This window comes from Megalopta genalis, chromosome 3 (genome assembly GCF_051020955.1).
Source record: "Megalopta genalis isolate 19385.01 chromosome 3, iyMegGena1_principal, whole genome shotgun sequence".
NCBI classification, from domain to species: Eukaryota; Metazoa; Arthropoda; class Insecta; order Hymenoptera; family Halictidae; genus Megalopta; species Megalopta genalis.
This window is the reverse complement of record NC_135015.1, coordinates 14,942,430-14,964,215: the sequence shown is the minus strand read 5'-3', so window position 1 is coordinate 14,964,215 and position 21,786 is coordinate 14,942,430. Positions and strand designations below refer to the sequence as shown.

Here is a 21,786-nt window from a genome sequence, read left to right as displayed (position 1 = left end):
TCATTCGTTGATTTATTGCTGTACATAACTCATAAAAATTCTCTCCTTCGGATAAAATTGTTCAGACCGGTGCAATTTAATTCCATTTGATTCGCGTACGATTATACCGGTAATCTTTTTTTTTGCGAATTGGGACGAAAAGAAACCCTTGGCTGTAATCGGTTAATTGGTCGATTCGTCGAATCGCTCGGTTAAATAAATAAAGATCACGGTCATTTGAAAGTGTGCTATCTTCTTGTCGCGGTGTCTTTACCAAAGAGAAGAATGACTGTTGCTAAATGTGCAAGAGAAGGCACAAAATATTCAGCGTTAAATATCATTCGTTGATTTATTGCTGTACATAAGTCATAAAAATTCTTTTGTTCGGCTAAAATTGTTTAGACCGGTGCAATTTAATTCCATTTGATTCGCGTACGATTATACCGGTAATCTCGCGAATTGGGACGAAAAGAAACCCTTGGCTGTAATCGGCTAATTGGTCGATTCGTCGAATCGCTCGGTTAAATAAATAAAGATCACGGTCATTTGAAAGTGTGCTATCTTCTTGTCGCGGTGTTACGAGACGAGAGATGAGGAAATGGAGGAGAAAGCAGGGGGATGGGTTGGAAGGAGATGAATGAGAAGGGAGAAAGGAGAAGAAGAAGAAGAAGAAGAAGTCTCTTGAAGCCCGAACGATGAACGGGAAACGAAATCGGTTAGTATTCAGAACGGAGATATTAATTTCCGCGAGAGAGAGGCGAGAAGAAGAAACGCAGAGCCCGGGGTGCGATTACGGTAATTTTTATTCGCGTTCCCTCGGCTGCGAAGTACCGTTGCCGTTCTCTTTCTTTATCTCGCGCCCAGCACCGGGAGCTTATTCCTCGCAGCCGATTCAGAACGCGGGTTGAATTCGAGACGAGAATCACTTTCCGTTTCGTTTGCTTTTTCGCGCGTGGTTACGGATTGCGGTCAAGTTGGCTCCTCGTGTGGGTGTTGCTGCGTGTTGGTAACGTTGTCGATAAACAGTGTAACCACTTCTGCGGAGATTGGCTCGGATCTGAACGCGTTGTCTAGGATATGAACTATTTTTACGCGCTGGAAAACGGAGCGAGTTTCGAAACGTGTCAATGTAAAACGTGTTAACCCCTTAACGCCGTAATAATGACTCCAGTGGATGGGGGATTTTCAATTTTTAAGATTACTTTCGTATTTAGATTGTGATAATTAGACTGAGACATTTAATTACGATCAGAATTATACTTATATCATTGAAAACGAATTATAATATAATCATAATTATACTTATACAATTAAACAGGAATTATAATATAATAATTATTCTCATAATTATTCTTGTATAATTAAACGTGAATTATGATATAACTACAATCATAATTATTCCTATACAATTAAACAGAGAAATTCTAATATAATTATAATCATAATTATACTTATATAATTAAACATGAATACTAATATAATTATCATTCATAATTTGGCTCGTGTGTTTACACGATGGTGAATCAACTAAAAACCGGAATTATTTCTTTCAATTCATCCAAGCATAATAAAAATGCGACAAACAAAAAACGTATTGGTTGTACGTTAATTGGCCGTCCGTTAAAATTGATACAGTCAAATACGATCGCAGGAAACGGTTTCCCGAGGGAAGCCAACCCCTACAATCAGTATAAAGAGCGAAAATGATGAACACACATACTGGGCAAATGAAATAAAATGAAATGAAATTTGACGAGGATCTTAACTTCATCGAATTCGCGGTGATATTTGAATTGAAATAGTATCTCGAGATACGCTCAGGGCATAGCAGGATAACCGATATTAACATGTAATATAATAGCTCAATTTCATTTCATTTCAGCACTCTCTGGTTCGAAGTGTAATCAGTAGCGATACGGTTTCCGGTGATAATCAATTTCAGCCCAATTATGCGATTCCGCGATGAGGAACTGTTATGAAATGTTCACCTTCGGCCGTGTAGCCGAGCCAAAATTGTGCTATGCGTCAGAAGTTAGGTCTTTAACGCTCGTTGCCGTAAGTTATTCATCAAGTTCGCCGGCTTCACCGCAATATAAAATGCTCTTCGAGAAAAAGAAAAAATGTCCGGCGACCGCAGGAGGGTGTGGAAATAATAGCGTGGATGCATGCGAACCAGATGCACTGGCCCCTGTGTGCCCCACCCAAGACAGGAAGCACGATTGCATTGTGTGCGGTCGGGAGCCAGTCTTCTGATCAAGCGATTATACGTATAAGGAAGTTAATTAGCGGGCGTACTTTGTCAGACTGTCGTCTTAGATTTTGGTGAAGCGTTTTCCGGTTCAGGTATGAATTGCGCAGGCTGAGTCATTGGAAACGTGACACCGGTATTCACCGAAAACCTCAAGCCAGTCGATTCGACTTCGAAAAAGTTGTTTCCTTCTGGTGATTGTGTCGTGTTTGTAAGTTTATGTTTATGTTTGCATTTACAGTGGGGACTCTCTCTTATCCGAACGTTTATTTTTGTAATATCCTAATACCAAAACATTGTATTATGTAAACGTTTCATTCATGTTCTCTACTAGCTAATAATGTATGTAAATAATACAATATATATATATATTATATGATATCATATATAATATCATATATTATCATATATTATCATATAATATCGTATTATATATATTATCATATAATATCATATTATATATATAATATATATTATCATATAATATCATATGATATATATAATATATATTATCATATATATTATATGATATATAATAATACAATGACGTTTGGATACCAAAATAAATGTTCAGATAACCGAGTATAACTGTATATGTTAATTATTAGAGACAGATTTATTTCCTTAATATTTATGCTACAATGTAGCACATATTTATTACATATTGTTTACATTCACCGACAGAAGTTAAGAAACTTTAGATATCGATATAAGTATTTGTTAAGTCGGCCATGTTTGAGTAAAATTTGATATTTTAATAAATACACGTCTTATTAAATTAAAAGCACTTAGTTATTTAATACGAACAATATTGTTTTATTTAATGCATACAGCGAACAAGAAACAGTAGCAGAAATAAAAAAATAGATAAGAAAAAGGAAAAAGTACAAATACAAATAAATACAAAATTATGCAAAAATGAAATTAATATTTTTGACACAATACAGTTTTTATCCTATGTTATGTCATTTCTATTTTATTCAGAGTGATCCTCGATGAATATTCTGTGATTATTATTTTTCACAACATTTTTATAGCTCTTCCTTCATACGTGACCAAATTACATTAACTTGACCCAGTATTCTTCGCTTAGGTACAGCATTTTCGGCACTAAAAGTGTTAATGGCAGCCACTGTGCAGGTAATAATTCGATTACGGACTTAACGCGCTTACGACAAAAATGGCTAGATGCAATTTCAAACATTAAAAAGCATTAGAAGAATTTAACCATTTTTATTTTGCATAGAAATCCAGAAACTGGCAAAAACGCGCGCATCGTACAATAATTGTGCACGAATTGAAACTTTCGTCGCTTCTGTCACTCCACTCGATTACGACGTCCCATTCGTAAACGTCGGAGATCTTGATTTATATCTGGGCGGCATTGTTGCATTTTTTCCAGAAATAAAATAGCACGAGGTATCGAGGGGGGAAAAAAACTCGTTACCACCTTGTCAAGCCGGGAAACGAATAACCGTAATTATTCGTGAGTCTTTTGCCGACAAAATTCTTGCAAATCAAAGGGAGAGGAGAGTTCCCTAAGAACGCGTTGCCGCGTACCTTGGTATCTGTTCGAGCGGCGATAGCATGTCCCCGGTAATCGCAAAGAAAAATGTCGCTGATCTAGAAACTCGCGAGTCATCTTGGACGACATGATCCGCCATGATTAATCGTTCGAGATGAAAACGAAGCTCCCGTAGTCCTCCCGGTTGCCAGAACCGCTGCATTATCTACGAAGAGGGAACTCGCAAAATCATGTGATTACAAATTAGATCAGCGACTTCCCGTGGCGCTCACAGTGCCGGCGACGATTGCTATTGATTTCGATATCGATTGCAATTCCATTGAATAGCGGCCTCCGCGGCCACACGTAGCAGTGAATTCTTGACAAATGAGCGGACAGTCGGAATATCGATGGTGATGTAGTGCTCGATTAATCTTGAGGTTGAAATTTACTGATTGTGAGCTCGCCAATATGAGAGATAACGTGTTCTCGAACTTTATAATTTATCTAGCACCGAGAACAACTGTTTCATGTTGTTTCATCGATATTACGGGCATTTATTTATTCAAATTTTTAGCTTCTTTTATGATAATATATAATTTAACAATATAATATAACATAATATAATAATGATAATATAATATAATATATAATATAATATAATATAATATAATATAATATAATATAATATAATATAATATAATATAATATGATATAATATAATAATGATAATATATTTTATATATTTAATAATATGTATACATTATAATAATTATGTAAAACTCTATATTGTGTCAACGAAAATATTAATCTCATATTTTTATAAGCACATAATTTTTAATATTCCTTTTATTTCGTATTTAATTTTGTTATCTACTTTTTATTTTTCTTCTAAATTTGTATTATTTTTCTATTTGTTCCATGCACTGAATAAAACAATAAACGTATGACAAATGAAACGTTGGATAAATTCTCCATAAATGTATCTTTACAACGTGAATTAAACAATTTGAGATGTCACGGTCCTGTGAATTTAATTCCTAAAATTAAAAAAAAAATGATACTCAATGATTCATGTGCGCACAATCGTTGATCGTACTACTGATTCATTGCCATTTTTTTTCCACCGACGAGACTTGCATTCTAACCCCGCATACGTTACCCATTTATGAGATATATAGATGATAAAGCTGTGCAAACAAAATGTTAACGAGCATTAATAAAACACAACGGTGCCGAGATTTCTGTTTGTTTAACTCGCCGAAGATTTTAACCGGAAAAATGAGCTCTACCGTTTAGCTCTCGTTTAGCCGAATTAATCCGGAATAATCTGTGTATTGGAGTAAAGATTCACGGTTATAGGGGCGGATTTAATTAACCTTTTAATTGCCACCACATCGTTTAATGAGATTCAACTGTCGTTGCTACCGAATTGTAGGACGCGGTGCCAGCGGGTAGGTCGCTAACGAACGTTTTTATTCGCAGAAACTTCGAACGAACTGGAAACCGTTGTTCTCGTAATCTTCGGGATAGCTAAATATTATCTCGTCGTAGGGTCTGGAACTACTGTCATAAACATAAAAAACTGCACGATCGTGCGGGCTGGGCACTTTGCGACATGACACGGAAGAGGGTCGTGTTGCATTTTCCGACATGAAACGGAATATGCGTGATCCTATCGGTTGACACTTTCTCGCTCCCAACGAACAACGTCGTTCATGCGGCGAAGAAAACCGACGTTCGCTTAACGTACAAGAAAGTAAAGAAAAATTTGCATTCGTCGGTTATTCAACCGGTTTGCCGTTCTCGACGAGTATACTCGTCAAGAAAGAAGTGACAACGTTTCGTGTTACGTCGAGTATGCTCGCCGGAAACAGCTGACTGGTTAAGTAAACAAATAAATGTTGGTAATAAAATTAAAAACTAAAACAGTTAATTCTGTATTAAAACAGCCACACGTTCACATTTCAAAACGATTGCAATTGTGACAGTTAACTGGTTTAATATTATAATATTAATATTATATATATATTATATATATATAATAAATAATATAGTTTAATATTAATATTATAATATTAAGTGTATTATACATGGTAACATCTTTTCTGTAACACTTTTTACATTATGTTTTTATTTTGATTTATACATTACATCGATCTATCATATCCGAACTATCTTGTTTTTTATTACATCATGCCGATCAGCTACGAAAATGTAAAGAAGAAAATTTGGTTAAATATCGTTGTAAAATGAAGTCTGATTAAAAAATGTTTCATACAAAAGTTTATCCTTCTCTCGCCTAGGATAAAAATCTATAAATAAGAATACCAAGAAATAAATTCCAAGAAATAAAGTTATCCTCCGAATAACCTTCAAAATGGCCAACAATAAAAAGTTAATAAAATAGTTGCATAACCCTTTTGCGTCGAACATTTTTCATCGTTGAATGCGTTGCTTCCGAAATATTTAGATCGAGAGTTTTCAAATGAACGAACACTTGGTATAAGAAACTCTCGCGGTTGCATCGTAGACGTATCGCCGTGGATTCGTTGATCCAATTCTCTCGCGACTAACAATATTATTGCAACGACTTGTGCATATTACGTTAGATCCATGCGTCGTACGTCTGGTATTCCGTGTGCACGTTGAGTTTAAGTGATGGCGCTCGTTACTAATAGCGAATCTCATCAAGATTAATGTTCTGACGTAGCGCGCGATTAATCACCGTGCGGCGTAGCTCGGATAATTTTGACACATATTATTCTATGTCCGAAACGAGAGACACCTTCGAATTCTTACGGGAATTATGTCGTGTCCGACCGGAAAGATAAATAAATGTTGGACACCGTGCTCGCGTGTTCATTAAATGCTGAAGCAAAATATTTGATCGAGTATGTTGTATTCCATGTGTGTGCGCACGTATGTGAACACACGTTACATTTCTGTATACAGACAGATTTCAGTAGCTTATCGTTGATTAATTAATATTGCTCGCTGCACATATTATTTTAGAGTTACAGTGTTCAATAAATTCAAACTTTTTTTTTTAAAGAGTCACTAGAATTTTCGCGCTTTTGTTTTACACCGTTATTTAACGCCAACAAAATTGTATATTTAGCTTGTTATTTTATGCTTTCAACGAATATGTCATATTGTTGATTGATTAATATTACTCATTGTGAACATTATCTTGGAGTTATAATGTTCATAGAATTAAAATTTGTTTCAATATTTGAGTTACTTGAATTTCATCGTTTTTGTTTTTCAACTGTAATTCAACAGAATTGTATTTAACTTGAAATATTATATCTTTAACAAATATATTGAATACGCTAATATGTTAATATACACAATATTAAATCCATAGTCCAATCATTAACAAATTTGAAGACTTTACAGTCTCTGTAAAATGTTCCTTAAGTCATTCGAAGTAACTTTTTCCTCAGCGAAAATGCAATCCGCGGTTTAGTTTATGAGTTATGAAGGAAAAACAGTGACCAATAGGAGGCGTGATCAGCAGGGCGCGGCCTGGCCGAGCCAATGAGCGGAACTAGGCTTTGTGCGCTCGTTGGCTGGTCCGCCTTGCGCCAGCCGAGCTCGCCTCTCATTGGTCGGTGTTTTTCGTTAATAACTCGTAAACAAAACCGCGGATTGCATTTTTGCTAAGGAAAAAGTTGCTTCAAATGACGCCAGGAATCCCCCACTTCCGGATTGCGAGACATTTAGGGACACGCTGTATATATATTACAAAGTATACGGTTCTCAGAGATTTTAACACGCGTCAACGTAATTTGCTTTTCGTTGTTTCCAGACAACAGGTTCCAGCCGATCCGCAAGGACCTCTATCAAGGCGATGATCCAATTTCATCGACATCGCCGCCGGAAAAGGTGTCGAAGGGCCGGCAGAAGGCGCGCAAGAGACTCGGGGAGATGAAGAAACGTCGGAAAGCAAAGGAGAAGAAACGGAAGCAAATCGCGGAGAAATCGTTCTACGAATCGCCGCCGGCCTCGGCGGTCGTTCCCTTAAATGAAACAATAATGTCAAGGTTGGACCTAAGCTGTTTCATGAAAGCACGCAAGAAGGGATTTGTGAAAGCCCCTCAGATTGAGCACGCATATCCTGCCAAATATGCCAGGTTCGTATCCCCCGTCTCGCCCGGACGGAACCAGGAAAATGTTATTCGATATTTTTTCTCCGTGCGTCGACGTATAAACTCGTGCGTTCCTGCGATATTGGTTTTATTAAATCCGCAGCGAAGAAAAAAGTCGCGGCGCAATTCTCGCTATAGGTAATTAACACGTATTGGATTCCTTCGCTTCAATATCGATAACTTTGGGAAAAAAACAGGCGAAACGTATATATTTGTCCCGGGTACATATTTATATTGAAAATTAAATATTGGCAATCGAAAAATTTCACGTCGGCCGCAAGAATCGCGAATTCTCCGCCGAAATCGAGCTCTGATTCGACGATTTCATAATTCCTTGAATTTATCGATCGAGCAACAACGGAAGCTGAATTACGAATATCAGATTGAAAGGATCAAATTAAGAAAATGAAATTAAGATCACCGGAATCGAGAATATCGAATTAAGAATGTCAAATTAAGAACATCAAAACATCAAATTGAGAATATCAGAATTAAGGCTATCAAATTAAGAATATCAGAATTGACAATATCAAATTGAGAATATCAGAATTTAGACTGTCAAATTAAGAATATCGAAATTGACAATATCAAATTAAGAATATCAGAGTTAAGAATGTGAAATTAGGAATATCGAATTCTGGCATTTCCCCAAACAATTTTTAAGAATTTGTTTTAAACGAACTGTTAAACTATTTCCGTCAGGTTTTAGCACATGGATTTACGGTCATTCACAGTACATAATGAACATTTTTCAAAAGTAAGAGCAATTAAAATCGCGAGCGTCATATTCTGCTTTACTGAGAGTGTTCTCCTACGGTTTCATGCTTTGTAACATCAGCGCGTGCATTATGAACGAACGGATTACTCTCAAGTTCCATTAATTTTGTACAGAGCGCAAATTTAGCGCACTCTGTTGTATCAGCGAAAGTTTCGAGCGCAGGCGAATGGGCTTACCTAAGTATCGTGTGCGTGCCAGACTCTTCGCGACCAATTGTATAGTTCACCACGAATTTTTGTAGGAGGAAAAATGTACTGCCTCCGTACAATCGATACCTTGTCGCGATGTACGAGTGCACAGAGGATTTCATTTTCGAGGACTCAATGGCGGATCGGCTTTTCTGCAGCGATGGCACTTGGTTGGGCGTTCTTCCGCGTTGCATAAAGGAAGGAGGTAAGTAGCGCTGGATAGAACCAGTACATCCATGGAAATGCTGTCTTAAAAAATAAAAAGGGAACACAATGGGACCGGGTTTACTGTTTCTAACACGCGGCATCACGGTTACACGAATACACAGCGAGCCGCGAAAGCCTATTCGTTCGTATTTTAATATGAAATCGATTCGTTGAAATTGGACGCGCGAATTGATACACAATTTCTTCAGATGCTGTTTACTGAAGTTAAAACAATCTTTAGAAAAATTGTCATTGGTTAGAGTGACAGAAGAAAGAAGAAGATAGTATTTATTAATTTTCAATTAATTAATTTCGTTTTACCATGAACTTTTCAACACATATACAGTAGTTTGCATAATTATAGATTCAAAGAAATGTTCATATTGTTGCGAATATCTAAACGAAAACTTAACAAAATATCATATTTGTATATTTCTATTCTCTATTATTTCTAATGTAGAAATAATAGAATAATATTGTTAAATATCTAAAAATGTAAAAGTTCATTATTCGTATAATTGTATAAATTACCAAGACCTACGAAACGTATTCTTTAAAGTTTTGTTCTAGACATAGGCGAAAAAGTTAAAAAAGTATGAGTTCTTCACATCTTTTGTCACTTTGATCAACTAGAATTTTTGCAAATATTTGTTGAACCTTTGTCTCATAAACTATCCTTCTAAGATCTCAAAAAAAATTAAATAGTTTAGTCTGATTTTAGAGAAGTTACTCCACTGTAAAAGGCGTATGAACACTTTCGTAACACCCTGTATATGCCAACTGCTTTCTCACAGCGTGCCGCGAAAGAGTCGAACGCGAATTTTACTCGTAAAAAAAGTGCAATTTTTAATATTATAATGTATATTTGCATATTTTGTAAAATCACTGACAAAGACGATTCATTAACATCAGCTTGCATAATCCTAATTTTATCCTGTTACGTTTGTACCGTAATTCTTCATTATGCGAGATTTATGTCATAGACAGAAAGGATTATTGACGCTTAGTAGATAACGATCCGATTTATTACATTTTCGGGAACGTTGCATTTATTGACTCTTTCGCGAAAGCTAGGGGGCTCCGATGTTTACACAATGCAATGTATATTATCTGACATTGTGAGCCCAGCTGCCCGTTCCCACAGATAACGTGAATTGTAATTAGGACGTCAATGGATATAATAACATCAGAAAAACAATAATGTGATCCGTAATATTTGTAGTATCGCATCGCGCTGCAAATCTTTATACGAGCTGAAATTATTATGCTTCAGTCGTAGGAAACGGAAGTTAAATGTATCTCTGTCCTAAAATATTTAATATGAAGTTCAGAAATTGCGCTTCCCATTGCACGATCCCAATCCATTTCTTAATGCCTTGCACGGTCTCGCAGACTCCAAAATAATCTGTGCATGTTGTCCAATTAAATAAAAATTTATCTAGATAAAAATTTGTTCGAATAATTCTTTGTTCGATTAAAATTTTATTCGAATAAAGAATTATTCAAATAAAGAAGTATTCGAATAAAGAACTACTGAAACGAAGAAGCATTCGAATCTAGCTAATTTAATAAATAATTATCGTGTTAAAGGATGTAAGGGATATGTTTGTTAGAGAAATATGAAGAATATTATCAATAACCTTGACATGACCTTGACATAACCTTGATATAACCTTGATATGTGAAAGTCATGTCAAGGTCATAACGTTATGTCAAGGTCATGTCAAGGTTATGTTCGAATCTATTCGAGTAATCCTTTAATTACTCGAATAAATTCATAGAATAATTTATAATCGTTAATTATCTTAGAATAAGATAACTGAATAATGCCCAACTCTGACAATGACAAGGGCCACTGACCTCAAAGCCGATGACTCTGTTTATTTATGATTAAATTTTCTCGACCAAAATTTTCTTAAAATTTAAAAAATTGTTTATTCGTCGCAACGAGGGTATAACAAATCGACTCGATATTCCCAAATTATGAGACTCCGGATAATTAAAAGTCATGTTAGAAGCAACGGGAGTATCATAAATTGACTGTGGTTGATTGCTGCAGCGCAAGGATTGGTTTGTAATCAATGCGCACCGATTTCAATCCACCCCTAGCGGAGACAGTCGGCTGGATAGCAATTCGTCAAATGAAAAGAATCACACGCTTTTGTTACAGAGCCGACATTCAATAACGTGAAACGTTGCAGCCAGGACAGGGGAGGCTGCGAGCACATATGCGAAAACACCGAGACAGGTGTGAAATGCACGTGCTTCGATGGATTTCACGCCAAGGGATATTCGTGCATAGGTAATTAGTAATTAGTGATTACTAGATGGCGGATTTGATGCGTTTATATTAAGCACGAGTAGTTCGAATGCAAAATAGCATAAACATTGAATTAATTTGAAGATATTATTGTGTTACTCATAATTTGTTGAAATTATCTAGAACAGAAATGCAGGTTCTGCACTTCAATTCAATACTATTCTAGATCATGTTCACCTTTTTGCACTACAAATTAACACTTTTGCAAGTATTATTCAACTTTTTACAACATAACTTCATCTTGTTGCAAATGAAACTCTTACACATATGGTTATGTATACAATTTGACTCAATTTTTAAGTTTAACACGAATTTATGTACTTATTTACAAAATGATATAAAGTTCTTTGTAAGTGATCGATCTGCAATATTTGTTCATGAGGTTTCATTAAAGTTTTACGTTTGATATAAACTTCTATACTTATTTACAAAATGCTACATTAGAAATCTACAACACTTATTTATGAAAATTCGTTCAATTTTTAAATTTGGAGTAATTTGAAATGCGAAAATGTAATCGTAATCTACAGAAGTATTAATTTTGAGTGCAAAACCTGTAAATATCTATACACATAGCTCCTGCATCTCGCAATTAATTCAAACAATTTTTTATTTACACAAAGATCCACGCTCTAATAATTACCAATTACATTTAGATCCATTCAAATCTTTTAAACAATAATATCAATTTATATTGGTTCTCAAATATAAACCTGCTAACTATGAAAATTTCGTGAATTTAATGACAAAATTAAAGTGGCAGGAAACATTAGCATTCGGAGAATCGATACAATACTTAGATTAGTCTTCCAAGGCAGTATTGTTCTTTTTGGACGAATCAAATATGTCGGAGGACATATAAACGAAAGCCTACACTCGACTGACAGGCGCACCGAGACTCGTACTCGAAAGTTCGACCAGACTTCGTAACTCTCCATTAAGAAATTCATCGTGATCTAAGTTTACGAAATTACGAGTCGCCGCGACACAATATGCATTATCATCCGTTATCAGTAGTAATCGAATCCCATGAAGTGAAGCTTTTGTATTGGAATTGGCTTAGCTTCATGAATACATATTGAATTTGTTCTCACCCCCGGCGTTGTTCTGTCACCGAGTGTCAAACTTCCGCGACCGATGGTGCATTTAATAAATATGAAATTAATATAAACAAATCGGTCGGACGCAGCGGGCGGACCCGAATGTTCATATCTACGTGTCCCGATCTGTGACGCATTCGCGCGCGTATCTTGGATTTTCTGTAAATTCAGCTGGCCACAGGATGACCTCGATTCACGTAGCCTTTCTGCATTAATATTCGGACACCTTTTAAAACAGAATCACTTTTTTCAAATTAAACGAGATAACGTGAATGTTTTCTTTGAAATATTCGGCTGATTAATTCACTAGACAATGTTCTATTATACGAACAATATTGTATTTCTTATCACAATACTGTATGTAAACGCACAACGTGTTTATTTGTTACTATCGGATGAAATTATTGTCTTTTACTGAATTCACTGAATATTTCCTTTATCGATTTACATTAATTTATCCCCATAATTATGTTTATCATATTTGTAAATATAAATCAATTTCCGATTTTGTGTTTGATTTTGTGTTCCGAGTTACGTATAAATTAAATGAGTGACATTTATTTTATCTCATTTTGGAACTTTTGGAACTTTTGGGACTTTTGGAACTTCTGAAGCTTTTGTTCCAAAATGTGAGACCTGACAATGACACAAAGTACAATAGTATTATTATGTCTGAAACGTGCAAACGAAATAGAAAAATCAAGCAAACTTTTAATATTATTAATTCAGAAGATTATTGATGAAGATACGTTTTAAGAAGTTAAATCGGCCATAAAGTGTTCTACGGAATTATTCTGAAAGGATCTGGCGGTGTCCGAGAGTTATCGATGCTACGTGTTAGTGCTCGTTGGTGCTCCTTGTGAGCTTCGAGCTTTGTAGAAATTTGCACGTGGTGTGCCGTCCGAATAATATGGTCTTTTCTGTGTCTTGTGAGTCCCTTATGGTCTCGTGTCCTGTGAGTCCCTTGTGGTCTCGTGTCCAGTGAGTTCCTTGTGGTCTCATGTCCAGTGAGTCCCTTGTGGTCTCGTGTGTAGTGAGTCCCTTGTGGTCTCGTGTGTAGTGAGTCCCTTGTGGTCTCGTGTCCAGTGAGTCCCTTGTGGTCTCGTGTGTAGTGAGTCCCTTGTGGTCTCGTGTCCAGTGAGTCCCTTGTGGTCTTGTGTGTAGTGAGTCCCTTGTGGTCTCGTGTGTAGTGAGTCCCTTGTGGTCTCGTGTGTAGTGAGTCCCTTGTGGTCTCGTGTCCAGTGAGTCCCTTGTGGTCTCGTGTGTAGTGAGTCCCTTGTGGTCTCGTGTGTAGTGAACCGTTGGCGCTGACGAGGTTCTTCTCCTGACTAGGTTGTCTTGTCTCTACTCTTGTCTATCTACTAGAGGACCGGAGTCATCCCTAATATCACCTCGGTCCTCCCTACTCCTCTTGACCTAGGGTGGGCGGCAAGGAATTACGGTCCAATCACTGCAATCCCAAATCCAGTGAGACTGCCCCAAAACGGTGGGCCGGGAGTTAGGAGGGAGAGTGGCAAAATAACTCCTGCTAGACATCCCGCGCTGATGGGCCTACGTGCCAGAACAGTGCCAGACCCAACCGTAATTGACTGGACCGTAATCAAGGACCAGGAGACGTTATGACGGTGCCGCATGTGCCCGGGAACGGCCCGGGACAGGCCCATACCGTCCGGGTACCCAAGCACATGGCCCCTGCCATAAATCCTGGCCACTTGGCCGTAACACTACGTTTAAAGCGAAGTTCGGTAAAATAGCAAACCATGAGATTATTCCGTTAAAAATTTGCGTGTGATCGCAAACGGGTCTCGTCCCTTTGCGATCCGCGATTTGCGATGTTTCCGGTAAATCGTCGGATTTGTAGAACCTTGCCGATCCGAAATTGAGATACCATGGAGGTTTATGCTTATCCCGCGAGCGGATAAAGGTCGCGTCAGGCAGGCTTACAATTTTCTGACCCGGGAATGTATGTTTCGCACGGCTTCGCCGCATACTTCTTGCCGGCGACTTCGCTGAAATCTGAATAGCGCGAGATCTAAAATCGGAGAAGCGCCGCGGTTCAACCGGCGAGAAAAACGAGCGCGGCTTCTGAACGGAGATTTCGAGAGTCGTAATATTTTCCCGGCTCGCGCGAATTCCTTCGTGTAGAGGGACCGTCGCGTCGTCGTGCAAGGTGAGAATTCGTGTTTCACACGCGAAATCACCAGCTAAATCTGTTCCGGATAATTTACGATGTACTCCCTCTCTGTGATACTGTTGCGCTTTACCACGCTCCGCGATTTCTGTTCAACTGCTCGCACTGCCAGAGATCGCTTAATACAATGTACCATTGCTTCGTGCAGTGATTCGCCTGAATGCTCGGACACCGTTCGAATTAGAAGAACTTTGCTGATTTCGTGACAAAAATGCGGGAGTTACTTTAAAGTGCCGCATCTTCGCGGAAAATAAACGCAGCCACGCTTCGTTTGTATTTGAATTAAAGGAGAAGGATCAAACTTTATTCAGCCGTAAACCGCACCTCTGAAAACAATTTTACAAAAGCCGTGCATTTCGTCGAACTTAGCAACTTTCAATATGACAAACATGGCAATTTTCGATATGACGTGAACATGGCCTCTTATTTAATGGATTTTAGTAGCCAGGGTGCAAGAAACTTAAAATACAGAAACAACAGGTTAAAGCAGAGGTTTCAAGCTTTAATTTAAAAAAAGTGTCATGATTCTACGATAATTTTTCGCGGAGTTATCGTCAGTCAAATTTGATAAATTCTTATCGAAAATTTGTCTATGCTACCTTTGTTCTGTGCAGTGTGTAATTAACTTAAAAATATTGTACCAAACGCATTTTTAACGTTTTCATTATATACGTCTGTCACCGAGAACCATTGCAATCGTTTCGGAAATAACAATAATCAGGTGCATCGGATCGTGTACCGTGAAGCTTTCGTTTCGCTTGCATCGCGCGCGATCAAATCACATTCTGCATCGGGATCGATTAGTCAACTTAACAGCTAGTAACGTGTCATTGGAACGCCCGGGGCGCGGGTAGACGCCTCGATGGAACAGAGTGTAGGTGTCGTTTAGCATTGTATGCTAATCGGCGTCGGCGTCTCCGTGAAAACGACCGCAATGCGAGGGCTGCTGTCGAAGTCTGTTTCAAGTGCAACCGCGCCGTCGCCCTCGGCCAGAGAAACAAGCTTTCTCGATTCCGTGGCGGAATCTATGCCGCGACACTAATCTGCAACCCGTAATTTATAACCTCGTGGTTCCGCCGGGTATTACGTGTCCCGGTAAAAGTACCGGCGACCGGTCCCGTAAATATTGCCAGCTAATTATCGCGTGTTTTCGCAATGAACGGCACAGGTACGATACTGTGACGCGCGATCGTTCGAAAGTGTTACATGCGCTTTGAATCTGACAAGATAAATACATAGTTAGATGAATACATAATCTCTCTCTCGGAGGATATTATCGATTCGTTCACTGTTTAAATCAGTTCATTTTCTGTGCTTTTACCGGAGTCGGGTAGTAATCGACTGTTTTTCTTTTTATTACTTTCGTGATCGATTACGAAAAATAATCGTGATAATCGTAATTATTGATCAATTAATTGTTACGACAGTTATTCTTAGTTATTGCATTACATTTGGTAATCTGTAATCTCGGACGAATGATTAATTTATTTTTTCTGATCACTTGCTGTTGCGTCTGAATGAGGGGCACGAATAAAAAGTCTTTTATTGAGATATGAAATATATGCAAATTTTTTTTGTAAGAAGAACTATCCAGAATTATTATTTTTTTTTTTTAATTACCATAATAATACCAAAATTTCCAGTTAATCGTAACCAAAGCAAGTAATCATCGCATGATCAACGATTACTGGTGTTCTTATTGCACTGCATTTGATCTACTCATTTTTTTTACAATATACACGTATATATGTATATTCCCATTCACGTTATCGTCACTCTATAAAAGTGGAAAGTACCTATCGATGTCGATTACAAGTAGCTATAGCACTGACGCGTCGAGACAGGCGAGCGATGGCCGCAAGACAGCGTGCACATGGTGCCGACAGATATTTTCTCACCCTTTTCAAATTCAAATCCGTTCCGACGCTTTTCATGGATAATTTCTGTCTCGAAAGTACCCACTCAATCCGATAATGCCCAGCAAAGTGCCGGATAAACAATTTTTTAAATAAAAAAGCGAGAATCTGTCAAAAGCAGTATTTTTTAACTTTCACAAGCATTTTAGTGTCACAGTTACTTTAAAGTCGCTTCTCCAAACTTTTAGACTAATTCGAATTTTTTAATACTCGCATTTATCGCTGGATATCTAATTATCGGTAAAATACTAAAAAATGGACACATCAGAATTATTCATACAATTTCAGAATTATACTGTATTGTTAGCCGTAAATATAATAATTAGACTGTGAAATTTTATGCAAAATAAAGTTTATCTACATCGGTTGCAGCAAAAATTTCTTTCATTCTTCATCAATTTCAGTGAGTTGAAAATAGTACATAGATGTCCATAAATTCTTTTAATATCTTCACTGTTTTAAGTTTCATCTACCCGTTATTAATATAAATGCATAAAATCCGCTAATGATAGCACAAGAGAAAATCAATATTTGTTAATTAAAAATAAGCAAAGACAATCAATTCGACTCCAATAAAGTGGTAATTAAACATTGTTGTATATGTCTATGAAATAAAAGATTTTTTTAGCATTAACGATTTTACATTTTCAAATCCGAACTTCAGTGTGAAACTTTTGAACCGGCTAATGTTGCTATCGTTTTTGCAGATATCGACGAATGTGCTGACGGGACGGCTGGGTGCTCGCAAATTTGTCAGAACGAGCCCGGAACTTTCCATTGCGAATGTCACTCTGGTTTCCAATTGGGAGTTGACAATAAATCGTGTCACGGTGGGTACTAGATTCAGTAAACTTCGCATCAATATCGCAAATATAATAGTAACTCAAGAACTATCGATAGACTGCGGATTTTTATTTGAAATAAAAATCTACCGCTTCAATTGCCAGATATCGATTCCAGAAACACATTCAATGCTTTCTTCAACAATTGTAACAATACTGTTCAGTTATTAGAATTCGTCTATGGTTCTAAATTACACGAATTTGTTTTGGTCATAAATAGACTAGGGAATAGACTAAGGATCTTTATGCAAAATAAGAATATCGTACATCGCTTACAAGAAGCAGAAGCGAAATAAAAATAGTTTCTTCCAATAATTTTGTTAACTCGAAGATAGCATAACGATATCATTAAACTCTTTTTATAGCTTCACGATTTCATATTTCATCTGCTCATTTCTGCCATAAATGCATAAAATCCGCAGTCTAACCGTTCCAGCCGAAGCGTATGGATTTTGGATACATTCGTGTTTCAAAGTTTCGAAGAAGCAACACGACCTGTGGTTTCCGAAAGATAAACGTCCCTGATCCAATTTCCGTTTTATCGGCACGATATTTTCAGCTTTAAACTGCGAGCGTGTGTTTTACTTGGGTCGCCCCGAAGCATCGTTATCTTTGTCAGAAGGTTTTTTTACGTTCTCCGAAACGAAGTCAAACCGTGCAACATGTACGACTCGCGGTTTCAATCGAACGAACGTTCGTTATCGCGGATAACAAATTTCACGAAACTCGATCCGCAATGTATTCGATAAATGAGCCGTTTATTTTGAAAGTGGCATAAGTCACTTTGTTTTCAAGTCGATATATTTAAGGGTTTGCGTTTTAACGCGTTCAAAAATATGGATGCTAACTTTCGAGAGGATTTATACTTGTATTTGTTATCTCAGGATACTGATATTTTTCTCAGTATAAATAATTTCGAATAAACATTTAAAAAATCACCACTTTTCATTACGGTAAAGTGACTTATGCCACTTTCAAAATAAACGGCTCAAATGTATTTTGTTCTTCGAGATGTGCGTCGAGAAGTCGATATATTTAAGGGTTTGCGTTTTAACGCGTTTAAAAATATGGATGCTAACTTTCGAGAGGATTTATACTTGTATTTGTTATCTCAGGATACTGATATTTTTCTCAGTATAAATAATTTCGAATAAACATTAAAAAAATCACCACTTTTCATTACGGTAAAGTGACTTATGCCACTTTCAAAATAAACGGCTCAAATGTATTTTGTTCTTCGAGATGTGCTTCGAGAAAAATTTTGCCGCATCTGCGTTTCCAATTTCAGAAATACTTAATACGTTCCGTGCCGAGCTTTTTTTACTCGAATCTTCACACTTTGATATTTTACTAAAACTTGATGTATTACGTGCAATGATTAATTCTCGTACACATAACAACGTAACAAAAACTTATCAACGCCCATTCTTGCGGTGGAAATTGATTCTTCGGTTCTAAATTTCTTGTAAACAATTTGTTCAGTTCACTAAGTAAACATGCAAGCGCGTACCATCGATGGTACACGTGGCACGGAACGTGTTAAGCATCGATATCGCAGATTTATGCTTGTCACGCGAAGTGAATTTTATATTATCTTTCTCCGGGTTAACTATTTATTTAAATGTGGCATGTGGGTGGTATTCTTAGCGGTTCGATAATTCCAGACGGTTCGGACAAACGAAACACCCGGTGTACAGCCGTCGCTAATTGATCGTTAACTCGAAACGCGTTAATCAGATTTTAAGACATTTCTGCGCCAGAGCTTTAGGGCAAATTAACTTCTTCACGGGTGAGTGACCAAACCGGAACAGGTCTGCAGCAACATCTGCGATCCAACGTAACCGAGGCAAGTGTTGCAAATAATCCACGGTTACCGAATCGCCTGATGTGGTCTGCGAATCTGGCCGTGTTTATGGTACGGCGCGGTTGCCTTCAAGTAAATAGCTGGAATTTCATTGCAGAAAAACATTCGGAACGCGGCGGATCCGGCAAACAAACACAATCATGCGGAATTCCGAACGTATGAAATTTCCGCGCGCGGGTATGAAATCATTAAAAACACTTGTCGGAGACGGTAAACCGTGACGTTTCGAATTCTGTTACAGCGGTCGCGACTCGTTGGTTATTTATTTTGCAGTTGGAAATTGTGTCGCGCTGGAAAGTAACGTAAACTAGCAAGCTTAAAAACAATTGTTTGATTTGATCTCGATTGGAAAGCTGTGCCGCAAAATAAACTATGCCTGCCGCGCAAAGGCCTGAAAGCATAAATATGCCGCGGTCGAGGATTCAAATTTGCAAGAATAATTTTCGGATAAACAGAGAGACCGAAAGATTTCGATGGAATTGTTGGGTCGTTTTCGAAGAATGAAAAATGTTTCTACATTCGAACGGTGAATGTAAAATTGTTGTTTCGCGTGCGAGATCACGAACGAAACACAATTAGGAGAAACTAAAGCGTAAAACAAATGTTGGTGAGAACCACGAAAGGATCTTTTGTAAAATTATGTTACGAAAGCGTGTTGTTGGTTGAAGTGATCCTTTGTCAAATTTAGCCCTCCACCGTTTGAAATCTACAGGAGAATTAAATTTATTTCTAAATTTACAATATATATTTCGGAATTATGTATATTAATTCACGATAAGATTCAAATATGAATTGATGTAAAATTATATAAAGATATCAAATTGATAAAATGAGACTTATAAATAAAATTATAGAAATGAGTTAAAATTAAACAGGTTTATATATGAAATATAAATTTACGTATGAACTTACTATAAACTTCTATTATATTATTACATATTAATTTATAATAAAATTTAAAAACGTGCATTCATATAAAATTATACGAAGGCGTACAAAATTTATAAATTTTACGACAGAATTAAAATGCTGCTTTCACGAATGCTTCGCCGTGAGCCAATGAGGTAATCCTTCAAGATTCCTTCGAGATTCGAATTAGCGAGAGTGCACCTTATTGTAGGACGTTTGCTTATTGATTTCACGGAAACTCCGACTGTAAAACTAACAGTTGAATCAATGCTTGATTAATGGAACGGGGGTATTCCAGAGACGCACGAAGAAGCATGCTTTCAATTTAAACAGATGCCATTCTTCGCTAACTAGACGTAACAATGCTTCTGAATAGATTTCGCTTGCCGTCTCAGCTTAAAGCGACGAACTGTTACATTAAACACAGACGAATCCATCGCAATTAATAATATCCGCGCAGACAGTGCAGATTGAAAATCGACGTATTTAGAGCACGTGACTTCATGACGCCGTACACATATTACTTCTAACTGGTTCGCGGATTTTATTTATATCGTACGCGATTGTCGAACGTCTGGCATGCCAAGTAATTTAATAAAGTTCAATGAGGTTTTCGTATTACGTGTTCGGTGACGGGACCTTTAGTCGAGTTGGCTAACTTCTGCTTGCTTCTAATTTCGACCCATTATGACCAGGCCGAGCTTGTTCGCGCGTGTATAGCTCGCAAGAATGTTCAATGTTCGGTAGATTGCAGACGTTTTCATCGAAATTATGTTCTCTGTAATTAAATCAGACAATTTTTTTTCGCTCGAAGATCCGCAGTCCAGTTGTAACCTGTCAAATGAGTCAAGTTTGACTTATTTTCCTGCGAACGCTGGTTACAAGTTCGATCGCAACTATCGTAATTATTGTAACTATAACTCTGTTACGCACGTCACGGCACAGCTAACATCTATAAATGGCTCGAGGGCGCTAATTTGTTCATTAAAACAAGCGTTTCGCGACTAAACGATCGATTGAGCAATTTCTATTGTGTTAGTTTCGACCCCAACAAGTGAATTTACGAAAGAAAATTAATTAATACGCATCAGTTGATTGCAGCTAATGTGTTTGATTATGAAATAAATTTAAAGTTTATCCGTGAAATTATTTATATTAAAAATTGACACAAATTTAATATAAAGTATAAATTAACATAGATAATTTTAATGTATGAATTGAATTCATTTCTAGAAAAACTAGATATAAATAAAGTCGAATTACATTTCACATCCAATTTAATATTAATAATATTGCATAAAAAAATCATACTAAATTAACTCCTTTATTTTCGAGATCAATACAATTTTATTCTCAATTTAATAAAGCCTGATACAAAATGTTAGGTAATATAAACATCTCCAAAATATTCAAATAACTTCAAGTCTCTTTTAATAATTTCTATTTGACACTAATTTTGCCAAACGGGTCAAATGACGCCTTTTAATCATTTTTAACACAAATTATTTCCTATGTTCCACGTTTTCTATGCAACCGCATTTCGACTATTACTATAGCCATCGCGAAATGAATTCGACAAATCCAAT

General features: G+C 37.0%; 1 protein-coding gene across 6 annotated transcripts in view; it reads left to right on the top strand.

Moving 5' to 3' along the window:
• Positions 1-21,786, top strand: part of LOC117229483 (uncharacterized) — a 264,414-nt gene that overhangs the window by 146,146 nt on the left and 96,482 nt on the right. For all 6 annotated transcript variants that reach the window (XM_076520184.1, XM_076520179.1, XM_076520180.1 and 3 more), the window contains 4 exons: positions 7,546-7,870; positions 8,905-9,056; positions 11,229-11,360; positions 17,293-17,415. In XM_076520184.1, the coding sequence (XP_076376299.1) occupies positions 7,546-7,870; positions 8,905-9,056; positions 11,229-11,360; positions 17,293-17,415 (732 nt within the window). The remainder of the gene's footprint in view (positions 1-7,545; positions 7,871-8,904; positions 9,057-11,228; positions 11,361-17,292; positions 17,416-21,786) is intronic.